Below are 18,127 nucleotides of genomic sequence, written 5' to 3' on the forward strand. Positions count from 1 at the left end.
ATCACCCTAGCTTCCAATTCCAAGTGTTGGGCTGCTGTGCCTGTTGTAGAGCAGAAGGAAAGCCCAGGCTGTGTGTATACGTTCAAGCAACAAAGGTGACCAGGAGCAGGAGAAACTTGGATTTCAACTTCTCTGGTGAGGGTTGGAGGAGAGTTATGAGCAATTCATGTAATACAAAGATTAGGAGGATAATTCCCTAAATCTAGGAAGGGAATTTAGATAGTAAGCATTAAAAAAATATTGGTAAATATCTTCCCCAGATGGTTCCTAGAACTTTCATGTTTTTTGGAAGAGGACATGGAGGCTTAGCCAAGGTCACACATCCAAGCCGTGGTGTTTCACGCAATCCTGTCTGACTACTGTCATTAATACGTTAACGATGAGCACAAGGTCCACGCTGGCAAAGCCTCCCACTTCAGTTCTACTGCTCTGACTCAGCGCTAAAGCTAGATCTTGTGGGAGTCAGCCCCTGTCTATCCTGCAGCGGTTCCTTTTAGAGGAACAAAGTTTTCTAGACTCAAGATATGGAGCTTGTCCTTAGAGTGTAGTCCCCGCGGGCTGGAATCTCTGGATGAACTCCAGTCTGCCTGGAGAGTATCCACAATGAGATTCCAATGGCCAGTGAAGGGTACAGCGAGGTTCTTCCTCTGCCACAAATGGCCCTCAATATATAGGGATAAGAAAGAACCTTCCCTGGACAACATTCATGCTACTGCCCATTTTGTATTACCTTGTACTAGTTTGCTACAAGAATCGCTCACCACACCTAAAGCCCTGCAAGATCAGGAGCTATCAGTTTTTTGCAACTAGCTTATCGAGGGTGCTCCGGGCCCAGATGCTCAGGGTTTCAGTCGACTTCTACTATTAAACCCTATAGCCTCAGTTTATCACATGATATCTCCACATACATTTTGGAAAAGCAGTGCATGAATGAGTTGTCATAAGAGTAAGAGTTTAAATGTGCTTGGAATGTAACAGATGTTCAGTAAATACGGTCACTAGTGCAGAACACTAGAACGTATTAGAGAATAAAAAGCTATAAAATGACCTAAGAGGGTCCTGGCCTCATCCTCTTGGTCACTCGCTTGTCTTCATCTCTTTCCTCGGAATTTCAGTTAACACAGTTTGAAGAACACTGATCTAGTCCAAAATAGTCACTTTGGCCAAAGTGTAGAAGGGCAGACGAGGTACAAGGAAGCAAAGAAACCTGGGATAAGACCCAAGATCCGGCGCTCTTCCCACCAGATTCCTCCAGTCCCTACCACTGTGCATGCAAAATGCTGTGACTTTTCTAACAAATGGTGAGTGATGCCCTAATTTTCATCTACCTTGTACATCAGGCTGCAGTGACCACATCCATGGACCAGGGGTTGACACATGGTAAAGGGCCAGTTAGTGAATATTTTGGGCTCCTTGAGTCATCTGTTGAAACCGCTCACCTCTGTTACAGCATGAAAGCAGCCATAGACCACATGGAAATAAACAAGGGTTACTACATTCCAATACAACTTTATTTACAAATACAGGCAGTTGTTTGTTCTTGCCTGTGGATCATAGTTTGCAAGAATATTTCTTGTTTTCGTGTATTGTTGCAAAGGGCAGTTCTAAAGCAACATGGTACAGAAATCAGGGCTCAAGCATCTCTATTTTATAGCACCATATCTGACCTTCACCGCTTCCTACCTTCTTTCCAGAACCACTTGAGTTACATGTCACATTGGAGTGAGTGACAAGGATCAATATTTTCCAGGATGGGTTGGGAGTATGGGAGTAGTGTTGGTTGTCATGTCAGTAAGGTGAGGGTTTGCTTCTAGTAGAGCTCATGATTATGAGGAACTCAGCCCCACACGTTGGAAGCCACACCACAGAAGTACATTCAGGTTCTTAGAGACCTCCTAACTCAATCATCTCCATGTACCAGAGGTAAATTGAGGCCTCCTAGAGAAGCCACTTGGCCAGCATTATACCAATTCTTCCCACAGCTAGGACCAGAACCTGATATATTTTGAATTTCAATCCAAAGTTCTTTCTGTCACATACTAAGCGAGCATCAGGCTTTATTACTACGAACCATTGTCTAGTCAAGAGAGAAGAGAAAAACAATCTTCTCCAATTTCCTAGCTAAAGGCCCTGCCTCGAAGCTCCTCTGTCTCCCCCCCCCTTTTTTTTCAACCACAAATGTTTGCAGAACACCTTTCTTGTGTTGCTCAGCCCCTACTTGGTGCCAAGCAGATAATAGGTGCTCAATAAATGTGTGTTGGGAACAGAACAAAAGGTTGCATGTTTTTCACCCCCAGGGCAGGCAATCTACTGGGAGAAAGAATGTCTAAACACCCCTGTAATGCGCTGCAGATGCAAGGATGCGATGACATCTCCTTCCCTTTCGTCCCCCCAGAAAACTGCCTTTCAGTGAGAAATCTTCCCACCGAGGTTTTCATCCCCTCTGTAGCTGCCCCTTCCTTTTTCAGATAGAGCACCTCTGTCTTTTGTACTTGCAAATGAATTGTGATTAGTTTTCACCTCCAGCCCAGGGGATTAGCTGGGGGACCTTTGATCTTCAGGTATCGATTTGCATCTTAAAGGAAGTATGATCTCATCTGGGCCAGCTCAAAATTCCATCCCTGCCCCCAACCCCGGTCTGTTTAGCAGCCCCAGGCTGGCCAGGGCCTCCCAAGTGGGGCTGAAACAACAAGATCGGCCAGACTCTGCGAGAAGGCAGAGGAAAACACGTTTTCCCATCTGACTCCGTAAAGGTGGGAAAAGGACATTTGCTTTCTAAACACAGACTGGTCTGCTCTATCTCCTCCTTCAGATCAGAGAGACTTCCCCAGGGTTCTAAGTCTGCATCCAGGACCCTGGCAACTTCTGGATCCTGGCTAGAGGATGTGCAGCAAAATGATCTGAGTACAAACTTGAGAATTGAACAAAATCAGGTTCAAGTCGGGGTTCTGCCTTCAATCCTTCTGACCTGGCCAAGTTTTATCATCTCCCTGACTTTTGATTCTTGTCATCTTCAAAGACAAAACGCCCTATAGTGATAGCCATTCTGAACCGGTGGTGTGAAGAAAAGCAATAGCATTTGTAAAGTAGAACCTGATCGAAATCAGTTACCTGTCATTATCTATGAGAGCCTAAGTTCTTAATGGTAGAGATATTTGCACTTTATTTTGCCTTTTTGTCACCCCCACTGATGTATTCCCTGGTGCCTGACACATAGGAGTCATTCAATAATGTGTAAAACCAAGGGGCAAATTATCACTTAGTCAAAGTCATTGTTACCCTTGTAAATGACCAATCAGCCAGGCCCAGAGACATGGCAGACTTACCAATGCAATTGAAGGAGATTTCTTGCTGGCAGAACAGGGAGCAGCCGTCACCATTGATCTTATTCATATCGTCACATTCTTCACCTTGGTCTCTGCACAGTGGACATAGGAGAGAAATTTTCCAGATCAGTTTCTGAACCAAGGCTGGGCTGCAAAAGTCCCCTCGCCCCATGGCCCATGAAGCTTCTGGGACCTCTCCCATGTCCCTTTTCTTACTTGAGTCCATTTCTTCATCTTCAAATGAAGGTGATAAAAGGTTTAGAGGTAGAAAATACTGTCACATTTGCCTGATTTTGTGTTTGAGATGATGAAGCAGAATTTCTGCTTCAAAGTTATCCTTTGAAATCTTGTCAGTTAAATTCAAAAGTCACCTGGGAGTCAGAAATGGATGAAGAAGTGGATGAATACGTGCACAGATCTCTTGTTCCCACCGTGTCTAGGAACATCTTACTCCTCTTCTCGTGTTTCTGATTTCTAAAGAGTGGATGTGAGGGGAGTGGAGGTCCCTGTAATGTCAAAGCTTCTCTTCCACTCCTTCCGGGTGTTTCATTCACACATTCATGGTAGTCACCCTTTCTCTGGAAAGTTCTATTTTCTTCACTGGGTGTGTCATTGCATGGTGTCAAGAACTCAGAGGCCTGTGGGACTGTGCTGTGAAGGAATAAAAATGCCCCCTCTTTTTATTCTCGTGGAATTATTTCCATCACCTTAGGATGATTTTGCAGAGGTTGGGACAGGCAGAAAATGAGCAGCATTCATTTTTCTGAATTGGGCTAAGGTGGGGAGAAGGAGGAGCCAAAACAGAGAGACTGGATGAATTTTTGTTTTCTGCAAAGTTCCCATCCTTTTAGAAACAGAAAACTTGGGTTGAATCCCTGTGCTCCACACTAACTGTCCATTCTTATGTAAGTGGCTTGGCCTCTCTATCTGATCTTTCTGTGATGACTTAACTTTAAATCCATTAAAAGTTAATATGATTAAAATCCTATTCCTCAATCATGGTAGGCACATAGCAAGTATGCTATAGCTGCATGTGGCTGGTGGCCAGTGTTGGATAGCACCGAATACTTCCATCATTGCAGAAAAATCCATTGAACAGTGATTCTCAGATGCTACCTCTCAGTTTTCTGCTGTGTTCCATGGAGATGATCTGCATACTCTGTAGAGTTGGGTTCCAAAACGGAAGGAAAGTGCTGGCACAGTGTGTGGCATACAGGATGCTCAGGAAATCACAGTTCCCATTCCAACTTTGCCTTGGGAGGTCTCTGCAGAGGGTGGGCAATTGGCTCTCCCTCCCCAGAGACCAGCTGGGACCTGTCACAGGATGGAAGAGGCCTCAGACTTTTCCTTTTACCCGGGCAATTAACACCAGGCTATGTTTGTTGTTTTTAGGAGGTGTCAGGGTAGCAAGACAGTGCCTTGCAATCAATCCTTAAGATGGCCTAGGACATTGCATTGATCTCCAAAGAGCCACCCAGGTTCTCTCCTGTCTGCAAACCCATGAGCAAAGAAGTTCATATTCCTAGACAGTCCCAGCAATCTGTGTGTGAATCTTGCAGCCTGGAAATTGCTGGTGACCTGCTACTCAGCTACTTCTTGGGTTATCTGGGGAGATACACAATCTTTTTTTTTAAAAAAAACTGGGTTATGCTACAAAGAATATTTCCAATCTGCCTTCCATTACTACCTAATTGTCATGTTCTATTGTTTTAAAGAAAACATTAGGGTCATCAGGAATATCTTCTAGGCATGATAGATCTCTCATTAGATAGAGGAGTTCTGAGAAACCTTCTTTGATCTCTCAGGCTGGAGTTGGTGGCTGCCGTTCTCTGTGTTCATAGACATCTTGTTCCCTCTATCACGGCAATTGTCAAACTGATGCCTTTGCTTATTAATTGAGAGGCCTCTATAATAGAGTGTGAGATGCCAAAGAAAGTGATAGACTCTCTGTCATCCTAGTACCCTGGTAACTGCTACAGTGCCTGAGATCTAGCAGACAATACATAGCCACTCCTTTACTATCTAGTTTTGAAGGGTTTTCATGTTACACAGTAACGGAATGATGAATTCAGACAACAACCTTTGACTTCAGTTCATATACTGGTTCAATCCATTACTGGGTGGATATGCTTGAGAAAACTGCCTTATTCTTTTTGTGCATTAGTTGTCTTTTCTATAAAATATGCTAATAGGACTTACTTCATATGGTTATTGGGAAGACGCAAGAAGATGATAATGTAGCACAATACCTTGTGCATAGTAGAGGTGCAATAAATGTTTATAAGTGTTGTGATTATAGTATCTGTCCAGTGTTTCTGTCTTTTGCTACATAAGGAACCAGAAGAATCTATTGCTGTGAACATTTACAATAAAGTGTTTGTCCATTGGAGGTGTCATCCAGTGCTGAGTCTACACAAATTTCTATGCAAATTTTCTTACCCATAGCTAGATACCCCTCCTCTTCCCCAATGTTTCTTCCTTCCTTCTTTCCTCCCTTCCTCTCTGCCTTCCTTCTTTTCCTTAAGTGAACATCTCTAAGCTGCATCCAGTTTTATATACTATATCAAGAAGTATTTAGTATCTGTGGTAAGTTAAGTATTTGATGTGTATAAAAGATACCAATTCTCGGTAAAATTACTTAAAATTCCTATTAATTTATGAATATCATGTAAAATTAATGATGGTTATAACAATTTCAGATTAGCAAGAAGTATGATATTGTTTGCAGTGATTTATCAATGTATCTGTATCTGTTTCCAAAATGGATAGACTGGGTTGTAGCTTAGGATTCCAACTCTGGTGACTTCCTTTTTATAACTTATTTTACCTAAATTAGCATGTCCCCCAAAACAATGTGGGTATTGTACCCAGGATCTTGCATAGGCTAGGCAAGTGCTCTACAGCTGAGCTACATCCCCAGTCCTTGGATATAGATCTGAAATACCCATAATACGTCATTGGGTTTCGTCATGGGGTTTCATCATGGGGTGAGAAACTTTATAATCTATGCTCAAACTCTTGGCCGTTAGGTGATTTGTATCACAACTCAATACTTAAAAATGCTTACATTATCTCCTCACTATTTGTCAATTCTGTTTTAGAATTATGCCTATAAGGACATCCAAGACATAAATATATATTCCTGAAAGATACTGCTTCAGCAAGTCACTTGAAATCATGCAAATAATTGTTACTGGCCTTATTAGTGCCAATGTATTTTTCTAATGAGAAAAAAAAAACATTGGTTTTTAATTTAAAAAATTATAGAAATAAAATCTTCACAGATATCAGAGAAAAATTCAGGTAATTCCCCTCTGAACAGATATAAATTTGGGGTAAATTCATGTTTACTAAATAATTACCTGAGTCTTAAAAATTGAAGAAAGCACAACTGTTACGTAGTTCATTTTATCAGAATAACTAAAATATATCTTGGATGTTTACAATTTGTATTTGGTCCAGCAAGTGGGCTTTAAAATGTTTTGTTCAGACAACATGTGAACTTCATTTGCTTTAGAACATGAGACAGAAATATATTTAAGGTATTAAAATGTAATTATTTATTTCAAAACCTTGAGTTAGTACCTCTCCATTAACCTTTGATATACTTCAATGGTGGGGAGGCAGAATGTAGCACACTCCCACCTTTATGCAAAGTAAGTTGAAAGATGTCACTCATCTGATTGTGTTTGCAGTAGTCGGTACTTCATTGCTCAGTCATGAACAGAAAGCATTCTGCTGGCCAACAACCATGTCTATGTGCCACATGTGTGCCAACTCTTCTTATTTGCAGAGCTGTGACATTTTTGCTCTACTCCTAACTGGTCCTTTCATCCCAATACAGGCTTCCAGTTGACATCACATATGACATGATCATCTGTAACACATGAAATTGCCCCTCTCCTTGCAGCATCCGTGATACTGACTAACAGGGTCATCCAGAACTTCTCTTTCACGTATGTACTGTACCTATGAGCTGATGCATGTTCTGCACATCAGTAATTTCTTCCAACTGTGAAGCAAATGCTCTCTCTCACTGCCCGTCCCTCTACAGCGATAGCAATTGCAATTCCATGTTAGACGGATATGATGTGACACCCAACAGTGCCATTTAATGAAGGAATTTTGCCAGTAGCTTGTTTTGCCATCTCTGCACATAATGTTTATCATTAAATCTGTCAATAGTTTTAAAAGTCTCAGTGATTTTGTGAACTGCAAATAAATAGGTTAGCAATAAGGACCATGATTTCAGCAACAAGAAACTTAATTTTGAATTATTGTTGGTCTCTAGTCCACCTCTAGGAATAAAACCTCTCAATTTTGTTCCAGAAAAGATTTTTGTGCTTTTTCTGGAGGGAAAAGTATCAGAAACTTTATTTATTGATTTTTTAAAAATAATTCAAATTTCTTGATGGCTTCTTGCCCCTATTTGGTAGTTGTGTCACATCTTGCCCTGAAAGCAACAGGATGAATGAACTGATGATCTCATGCAATTCATTTCTTAGATACATGCCTGTGTATTTTCTAAACATACTTTCAGTTTGGAGTGAAATCTTTACTCATTGATTAATTTCCTTTGGTGTACTCATATCAAATATTCAATTTAGAACCTCTTTTGCTATTTATGTTTCAACATTACACTTTGCTATTTTTATAAGCCTTTGGACCATTTTCTAAATTTTTGATGTGCAATTTTAACAAATGTAAATGGTAGCCAGCCAGCACAGAATGTAAACGTGTTTTAATGTAGAATAACTGCATCCCATTAATTGTGTGTGGACAATGACAAAAAAAGATGAGTAGAATCCTTGTATTACATATAAAACAATGGAGAATTAGAGCAAAATGGCAGTCAATGTGTATCCTGGTAGTTCTGTGTAGATCATGTATTCTATTGCATCCTTGAGAAATGCATGTGTTAAAAAAAAAAAGTCGCTGATTTTCTTCCAAGGTCAGCAAATTGCTTGAAGGTCAATTAATAGACTGCTGGGAATCACTGGTAACTCAGGACTCAGTATCTTATTAGCTCCTCTATTCAGCACCCTGACCATCCCTTGGCCTAATTAGCATGCCCCCTCTGTCCTTACTTACTTCTGGATAATGCCGTCACCACAGTATCCACTCCCATGGATGTATATGGCAGCAGGTGATGGCTCACTTTCTTCAGTTCCTGAAATGGCGATAACCCGGTACTGGTACATATTGCCAAGTTCTAGATCCCTAGAAAATGCAAAGAAGATGATTACAAATATTAAAGTGGGGGCAGACAGGCAGAGAATGGAAAGTGAATTCCTGTGTATATTTTATCAGTCATTTTCATTTTAAAAATCAAATGCACATTTAGTTTTCAAAATTTTTTTTTTTATTATCTACTCAGGTGAAGATCCTCTGCTAAGCATCATGAACTGCACCAAAAATGTACACCAATTAAAAACTAGCATCAATTGACTGATGGCCATGTACAGAGTAGGTGCTTTTTCTCTTTAATTTAAATTTTACAACAACCCTGGTAGAACAGTATCAGATAACATGTGGTCCAATAATGAAAGCATTTGGGAGAAAGCCATCAAGGAAAAAATAAATACAATAAGCACAATTATAGATGTGATAAAATATCCTAACAGAATCTCTGGGCACTATCTGATCATTTTCTCCCATTTTAAGACCCACACAGAAACCTCATTATGTCTGTACAAACCCCTTCTTCATGCTGCATTTACAGTGACTCCATCCTCCCCACCACCTGAGCCTCCCTAGTCTCTCTTGACTGAAATAATAATGGTAGCATCCATTAATTGAATTTTGGCCCTAGGCTAAGCATTTTTCTATTTATTTTCTCATTTGAGAAGCAAAACAGCCCTATACGAATACTAGCATTTTCATATTGACTTCACAGATGATGAACCTGAGACATAGAGAGGCTAAGCAACTTATAACCACAATGCTATTGAGTAAGATCCTATACTCTGTCTCCCTAGTTGGAGCCTGACTTAGTAATCTCATCCCTTGCAAAGCATTGTCTTGTCCTGGTATTGAGATTCCAGAGTCTGGTTTCTGCCAGATTTCCAATAGGCCAAGACTACATATCTCCTCTGACCTCGAGACCTCGGGGTGCCTGTCTTTAACTTCTCCACAAAGGAAACACCAAACAAACCCAGCTATTACCAATTATCCTCCAAGACAAATACATGTTTATGTCAATTCCACACACAACTAAATCTCCACTCTTGTTTACCTTTTGGTCATTTTCAAAGGGGGGTGTTATTCTAGTTTTCCATCTCTCTCTCTCTGAACCCATGATTCATCTTAATAACAAAAAAGTACCATGGGAAAAAAACACTAAATGATTACGAAGAGAATTCCTATCAGATTCCACACTTGAGGAGGTGGATTTTATAAACAAAAGGACAATGTCAAAAAAACCTTCAAGTTCTCCTGCTCATCTGTTATTTCAGCTGCTGTTAGGGCTGGGGCTGTTTGGATAAGGTCAATAAGATAACAGGTGCAAGGGGCCACAGACACAGGTCTCCTGATTCTCACTGCAACAGTGAGTAAGTTGGAGTTTAGGAGCAATGAAGGATTCTGTTGAGGAACAGAATGACAGATGAATTATGCTCCCCCGACAAACAAGTTAATATTAGCAGCACTCGAGCTGCTATTAATTTCGATGGTAGACCAGAAGTTCCTAGAGATTCTATCAATTCTTTGTCAGTTATAACTAAGTGGGCAATGACATAAAAATCTTCAGATATTTTATATATATATATATTTGTATTGTAAACCCTTGGAGTGATAATTTGTTGACAGAATTATAGATTTTACATTTTTTAGAGATTATTGTCTATTTTATTCACCTCTAGGCTAATGAATATATGCCTTTTTCTGGTGATTCTCTAAAATTGAAGTAGGATGGGGGAGAAAGTGATAATCCTGGGGATACCCAAAGGCACAAAATAAATATGCCATGCAATCTATGACACTTTCATTTTGCTCCAAAATACGGGGTCATGTTTGATGCTAAAAGAATACGGCTATATTATGGAATAGAATAAGAAATTTGCTTCAGGCTACATCTCAGGCCATTTGGGGGCACCCGGTCTCTGCTGAGCAGATGGGGCGCTCCTGTAGAAAGCCTGCCAGTGTGAAAAGTATTTCTCTATATCGTTTTTCACTGGTGATGTGTGTCACAAATGATTTGTGGCTAATAATATTTAAGGTAGTGGGCTAATCTTTGTGAATGTTTTCCTTCTCCTCCCTACGCTAGTCCTCCTTTCTCAATAAACACCAACATAGAGACAAGCAAACACATGTTTGAGTCCTGGCTTCATCTTTTTCACCAGGAAGTCACGGGCAGGTGCTTTACCTCTCTGAGCCTATTTCAAATCAATCATAAACCTGACCTCACATCATTTTCCTACAGGTTGAAGGTGAGAACAGATATAAAACACATATGTTCCCAGCCTATGATAAACAGTAAGTGTTAACCTATTGTTATCAATGTTGAATTATCAACATTCTCATTCATTGGAATTATGCTATGTTCTCTTGAAGAGATGGAATGACAGATAACTGCTTGCAACTTTGCTTAGGTAAACTCATGAATACAGGACCACCAGCTAACATGTGGGCCACAGCTTGATGAACAATCTCTTTTCCACCACATCATCTGACTGGGGAATGGCTTACTCTTTTTCTGGGTGACCCATTCCAACTTTTTAAGATTCTGGATCTCAGCGTTCTCTTTACCCTGGGGTCAACTGTATCCTTATCAGCAGCACGTAGGACACATCAGATTGGTAGAGGGACTTTAATGACCCTCCTTCTTCCAACTGGGTTTGCAAGGCTCATGTATCATTGTCTCACTGAAGACTGACAGCAGCTGCTGGGCAGGCAAGGACTGTTATCCTAAGTTTTCAGGTAGGAAAACAGAAGCCCAAGTCACTTTTTCAGTAAACAGTAGAGGAAAGAGGACAGGTGCAACTCCATTAAAATGATCATGTCTTGCTACCCCCAAAATTCCTGTGTTGAAAGTACATTTTTCTCCCATATAAAGTCAAAATTAATGCTAAACATGGGCTCCTTTGTCAAGAACCCCGATAGAATAGAATTTTTTTCAGAGGGACAAACTAGCAGCCTCTGAGGACTTTGCCAGAGGTTAGAACCTGTTTTATGGTTGGTCTAAAAGTAGGACATTTATGTCAAGTTGTTCCTTTCAGCGGCTTCTGAAACCATCTGGAAAGCCTTACACTGCCATTGAACTCCTTCCCTGCCTGCACCTTCCGTCTCCAGGTGGACCTGCATCTGCCTGAGAAGGATTTCTCATCTGCTTTTCTACATTCCTGCTGCCATAAGCAGCTCAACTTTGATGACTGAAACAGCCTCTGGCTTGCTTCCTACTTATCCTGTCTTCCTTCCCCAGTCTTGCCAACACTGTCAGGATATTCTTAGATCCAAAGGCACTCTCCAACTCAAAACCTTTTCTTTTAGTGCAGCAATGGGAACTTGCCACTAAGTGGAAATCTCCCATTTACTATTTCTTTGCAACTAAAACTTCAGCACTTCACCTGAGATGTGATTAGTTTGGCTACTTCTGATATCTGTCATAGCACTTGGAATGCAATTTTTAAGTTTCTGTCTCTTTCGTTTAAAATCTTAATAGTTAATTATTAATGCTTGATCACCAGTTTTCAAACTGCTTCTCAGATTAATTTCATGTTTCTAACTAGCAAATTTAAATTCAATGGGTTGTTTGGCTGGTGTTAATAGGTTGTTTTGTTTTTTCACACACACACACACACACACACACACACACACACACAAAACTTTTTGCAGCATTTAGCCATCATTCTTTCACAAATATCTCAAACAAAACATCTGCCTTAGGTTTGCATTTTTCTCATCATTAGGAAAAAAATACTGGTATTCCTCATTGGTATGATTTCATCAATATTCCTCCTCAGAAATGTCATTTTGATGGCAAGTCTATATCAAACTTGGTGCACAATCTTATGCTAAAAATTAGTTGCAGATTATGAAATCATTATCTTAAGAATATTAAAAGCACATAAGGTAGCTACACACCTGTGACTTAAGCTTAAATATTTATTTAAGTGAATATTTAAACTTTTGGCATATACCTAATATTATAATATTATCAATTAAAACCTATGCGAAATCTATAGCAAGTCACCTCAATTCTTTGGGTCTCTTTTTCTATCTTTTAATTCAGATATGATTCTTGTCCCATGTTGCTATGAAGATAAAATAAAAAACACTTAAGTCCTGTAAGAGTAAGCGAGAGAGCTTCATACACTATGGGAGCATGCATTTGTTTCTTTCAGGAACCTATGTGAGTTCCTTGATTACTCTTTATTGATCCCCTATTGTCTCCATATCACAGTATTCATTTATCATAAGCCATTTCCCAAAGCAGTCTCTCAGTCTAAATTGTGTTACCTCTTTAACATTCCATCTTCTGGAATAGTAATTGCAAACATAGTTTTGATTTGTCATATGTCTTATACTATGTCTTATACTTACTATGCATAATTTCAATCAAAATGACAATCCCTTGAATAATTATTATTGTTTCTCCTTTGTTAGGTGAGGAAACTAACACATAGGGAGATTATGCTATGTGTCCTTGCAAGCTATACACCTTGCTTTAATCATGGGCAGAGACTTGATCCAAGGCAAACTCCTTCCCGAGACAGTGCTTTACAGATGCCCCAGCTGTTATGAACTGGGAAATACAGAAGACTAGAAATCAAAAGCCCTAGTTTTGAAATGAGAAGAGTTTACATACAAAAAGCACTTGGAAAGATCTCAAAGTCAGGAAACACAAGTTTTCTGTTAACTACTACCACTGACCCAATGACCATACACAAGCCATTCCCTGTCTCCAACCATCGATTTCTTCATTTATGAAATGGGAATTTGAGAATGGTGTGATGCTTAGCTTTGCAATCCATAGTTCTAATTGAATGAGGAATGTAGTCTTGTATCTTTCTGTCATGAACTTTTCTGCAGGCCAGAAGCTGACTAGCTGTTAAAATTCTGCACTAAGAATGGGCGTAGGTCAGAACCTACCACCCAGATTGTCTGAGCTAGGAGACATAATGGAGAGACCACCTAGGATGCCTCTGGCTCAGGAAGAGCCCGAGTATTCCAGTCCACCCTTGGGCTAAGAATCAGAGGGTAATGCCTGGGCACTCGGCATGTCAGCTTGTAGCCAAGAGTATGAAAGGGAGGAAACAATCACTTTTCGAGGCTGAGATGATGTGCCAGAGACTTCATACAAACTATCATAAACGTTTTAATTAGAAAACATTTCAATAAGATAGGAAAGTATAGACAACACTATAACAAAGGTCCATAGATGTATTCCTCATCTCTGTCAAATTACAACACTGGACCATATTTTCTTTATACCTTTTATTTTTGGTGGGAAAGAAAGAAAATACTGACAAAATTTGAACATGTTTGTGTCTTTCTCATGTCCCATTCCCTCATAGGCACATTTAAAAAATTTTTGTACAAACAAATTGATTTGCGGATTTTAAATTTCATAGACATTTTAACACGATGCTTATTATTATGCAGCTGGCTTTTACCATCTCAGCATTGTTTTGAAATTACACATATTGATACACGGAGACCTAGCTCATTTATTTTCACTGACCTAAGTGTGTTACTAGAGGAACATATCAGACTTTAATTGGCCATTATTTTATTGATAGGCACCTCAGTTGGTTCTTTTATTATGACTATTATTGTTTGTTTCATCTTTTTTGTTATTTCCAACAATGTTGCTTTAAACATTGGTGTTCCTAGTCTTTGGTACAGAGAACAAGAGTTTTCTGAAGGAAATGGAGCAAAATGGTATTGTTAAGCTGACAGTAATTGCATTTTCAACTTTACTACATATTGCCAAATTGTTCTCCCAAAAGGTTGTGCCAATTAGCATGTCTACCAGCAGACTTCCCAGGTCTTTGCCAGTACTGGATTCTGCCAAAGATTTGATTTTTTTTTTTTTTTTGCCAATCTGATAATTATTAAATGGTATTTAATTATCATATTATTTAATTATTGTATTATTATCCTTTCCTTCGTTACTAACAAACCTAATGATCTTTTCACTTATTTGTTGACTACTTACATTTCTAACCACATGGATTTACTGTTCATTATTTCACCTAATTTAGATTGAGCTATTTTTGTTTTTCTGTATTAATATATCATTATTTACATGTACTGGATCCTAATTATTTATAATTAATGGCTTTGTAAATACCATTTCTGAGTCTGTTACTCCTATTTTTTCACTTTGTTTATAATGCTTTGTTAAACAGGAAATTTTTAGTTGTTTCTTTCATGATTTGTCCGTGTCTTGTGCTGTGGGATAAATATTTCTTTACTCATAATGCAAATCTGTTCTATATCCTTTTAGTAATAAAGAAATTTATTTACTTAAATTTCCTTAAAGAAATTTAAGATTTTTTTACAAGTATTGGTTTAATCAATTACAATATTATTTTAAAAGTGATTTGAAGTAAGGATTATCCCCTGTGCTCAAATATGGACGAAGTACTATTTACCCAGCATTACTTAATCTTTTTGGAATAATAGTTAGTCACCTTATTATTGAATTGTAATAACATCTTTGCCATATATAATTTCAGTACTTTCGTCCATTTGCTTATTGGTTATTTTGTTTTATTAGTCTATTTTTTTCTCTTTTCTTCTCTAGGAAAGAGTCCTTTGCTTTTTCATATGCTTTTATATTTCATTTTAAAAAATGCCTGTGGAATTTTGATTCAGTCTTCTAGTCCCCCAGGCATTCTGGGGATTGAACTTAGGAGCACTGTACCACCAGGCTTTCAGAATTTTTACTGTTCATTTTAAAACAGGGTCTCACTAAGTTGCTGAGGCTGGTCTTGAACTTGCGATTCTGCCTCAGTCTCAAGAATCACTGGGATAACAGGGGTGCACCACCAAGCCTAGTTTATTTCAAGTTCAGTGAATATATAAATGTATTTGAGTAGAAAGGACACATTTTTACAATATTTTGTGCTTCCATTTATGCACATAGTTTATCTTCTAATTTATTTTAGGTATTCTTTTATGATTTCAGTAAAGTTTTAAAGCTTTCTTCATAAAAATTGTGATGATTTTTTTTATAAGGAAAGCATCCCTAACTCAAAACATTTTACAGATGACAGTTCTATAATAAATGGTGGCTTCTATCTATCCATCTATCATCTATAAACACACTGTGTATGTCTGCATTGTCTAGAGATGGTAAAAATAATTTGTCTATGAAAATGTATATTTTACAAGTCCTTATTAATTCTGATAATTTGTTGATTCTTATTTCTCTGTGTAGTCTCCTCAGATGAGGAATAAAGATAGTTTCTTCATTTTCAATCCTTGGCATTTTTTTTTCATCATGAAGGGATTTAATTTTTTTCAAGAGGATTTTTTTTAAACTCTGCTTCCAGAAAAAAAATCTTGTTTTAAAAATCATTTAATATGCTGAAATTGCAAATTATGTTAGGAGACTACCTAATAGTAAAATCCTCAGTCATCCTGAGGTAATTCAGCTTAAGATCAGTATGTTTGTGTGTGTGTGCACGTGCATGGGTGTCTGTGTGTGTGTGTAAATGTGTAAGTTTTCATATATTGCTGAATTCTGTTTGATAATAATAAGAGTTTTTATTTTTGGTTGTAAGTTTCATTTGCTGAAAAGCTTTATGTTTTTCATTTATTTGAGGATGTGGGGGAAAAGATACACTCATACATTGCCAGTGGGACTGCAAACTGGTGAAGCCAATGTGGAAAACAGTATGGAGATTCCTTGGAAAACTGGGAATAGAACCACCATTTGATCCAGCTATCCCTCTCCTCAGTTCTAAACCCCAAAGACTTAAAAACAGCATGCTATAGGGACACAGCCGCATCAATGTTTATAGCAGCACAATTCACAATAGGTAAACTGTGGAACCAACTTAGATGCCCTTCAGTAGATGAATGGATTTTAAAAAGTATGGCACATACACACAATGGAATATTACTCAGCAATAAAAGAGAATAAAATCATGGCATTTGTAGGTAAATGGATGGTGTTGGAGAAGATAATGCTAAATGAAGTTAGCCAATCCCCAAAAAACAAATGCTGAATGTTTTCTCTGATATAAGGAGGCTGATTCATAGTGGGGTAGGGAGAGGGAGCATGGGAGGAATAGACAGACTCTAGATAGGGCAAAGGGGTGGGAGAGGAAGGGAGGGGGCGGGGGTTAGAAATGATGGTGGAATGTGATGAACATCATTATCCAAAGTACATGTATGAAGACACGAATTGGTGTGAATATACTTTATATACAACCAGAGATATGAAAAAAAAATGTGCTCTATGTGTGTAACATGAATTGCAATGCATTCCGCTGTCATATATATACAAAAAGCAATAAAAAGTACCTGGCAACTACTTTCCATGCCTTTACCTTTAACTTTTCAGCAAAACTTTAGATAAATCTGATTTGAGTCTCCATCTTCAAACATTTGATTTTTATCTTAGCAGCATAATGATTGCTATGTTAGATTTGTTTCTCCAATTTTGTTTGTGCTTTCTAGTCATCATTCTCTTTTCTTGTTTATTTGTTCTTTTTCTCTTTTCTTGCTTTCATTTGGATTTATTTCCACTATTTTCCCCTTCTTTTTTTTTTAAATCTAATCATTAGCTTGTACTTTATAGTTTTCTTTCTTTTTTTTCTAAAAATAATATGGATACTTGTTATCAAAGTCAAATTTGATTTTAAAAAGAAAGATCTGATATTACATTTCTGTATTTTTAATTTTGGCATGTGAACTCATGTTCAGTGGGTTTTAATCTGTGGGAATCATGTGCTTCCTGGGTCAAGGTTATGCCACCCTCAAAGTAGCTTTATATTTATTTCTGGGTATCCTCGGAACATCACGAACCCAAAACCATTATTTTTCCAGCTAATTCCTTGGCTCAAGCATTTCCAGACCATAGTGAGCAGTATTGATTCAATCCGTATATATGTGAGGTATACAACAGTAATTATATACCTGAACTCAGATCACAGTCCAGGAAAGTTTTAACTGTCATGCTGTTAAGGTAGATAGCTAAGCACTTGCGTAGACATATATTTTCCCCTAGTTCAGCCTCTCACTAAGCACATAGGCCTTTAGGGGTCTTAGCCTTGTTCTGAACTCCTTAGTTTCAATTTACCACCTTGCAGAGTTACAGAGTCAACTCTCCCTCTCTGGAATAAGCAAGAATATCCAGTTTACTCAATTCCTAAAACTAATGGCTTTCCCTTATCCAAACTACACCAATAAGACTTTAGATTCAAGGCTTACCCATTCAGTTCTTGACTCCACTGGATTTCTTGCCTATTTCACCCTTGGAAATAATTTTTTTCTGTTTTTCTGATTATAGTTTTAAAGGATTCTAGTTATATCTGTTATATTTTTTCCTATAATGGTCAGTTAAATGCTTGTATTGGGAATATTTTGTAACTACATAGGTCACCAAATTTTCACATATTATTTCTAAAATTAACCTGAAAGGTAAATTTTTAAAAATTCCATTTTTCAGTTGAGGCTCACTGCAGGTCAGTGATCTGCCCAAGGTTAGAGAAATAATTTAAAAGCAGGATTTAAGTGATGTTGTTGGATTCTAGAACGTCTGGCTTTCCCATGACATTAGGCTGACTTCTTGAATGAGTACACATTAATGAGTCATGCATTAATATCCAATCGAATACAGGACTCTA

At 38.3% G+C, this 18,127-nt stretch overlaps 1 protein-coding gene across 1 annotated transcript in view; it reads right to left on the reverse strand.

Moving 5' to 3' along the window:
- Pappa (pappalysin 1) overlaps positions 1–18,127 on the reverse strand; it is a 226,608-nt gene that overhangs the window by 112,491 nt on the left and 95,990 nt on the right. The window contains exons 8-9 of the mRNA XM_076843159.2: positions 8,418–8,546; positions 3,327–3,418 (exon numbers count right to left, since the gene is read on the reverse strand). Of these exons, the coding sequence (XP_076699274.2) occupies positions 3,327–3,418; positions 8,418–8,546 (221 nt within the window). The remainder of the gene's footprint in view (positions 1–3,326; positions 3,419–8,417; positions 8,547–18,127) is intronic.

This window comes from Callospermophilus lateralis, chromosome 2 (assembly GCF_048772815.1).
Source record: "Callospermophilus lateralis isolate mCalLat2 chromosome 2, mCalLat2.hap1, whole genome shotgun sequence".
Classification (NCBI taxonomy): domain Eukaryota; kingdom Metazoa; phylum Chordata; class Mammalia; order Rodentia; family Sciuridae; genus Callospermophilus; species Callospermophilus lateralis.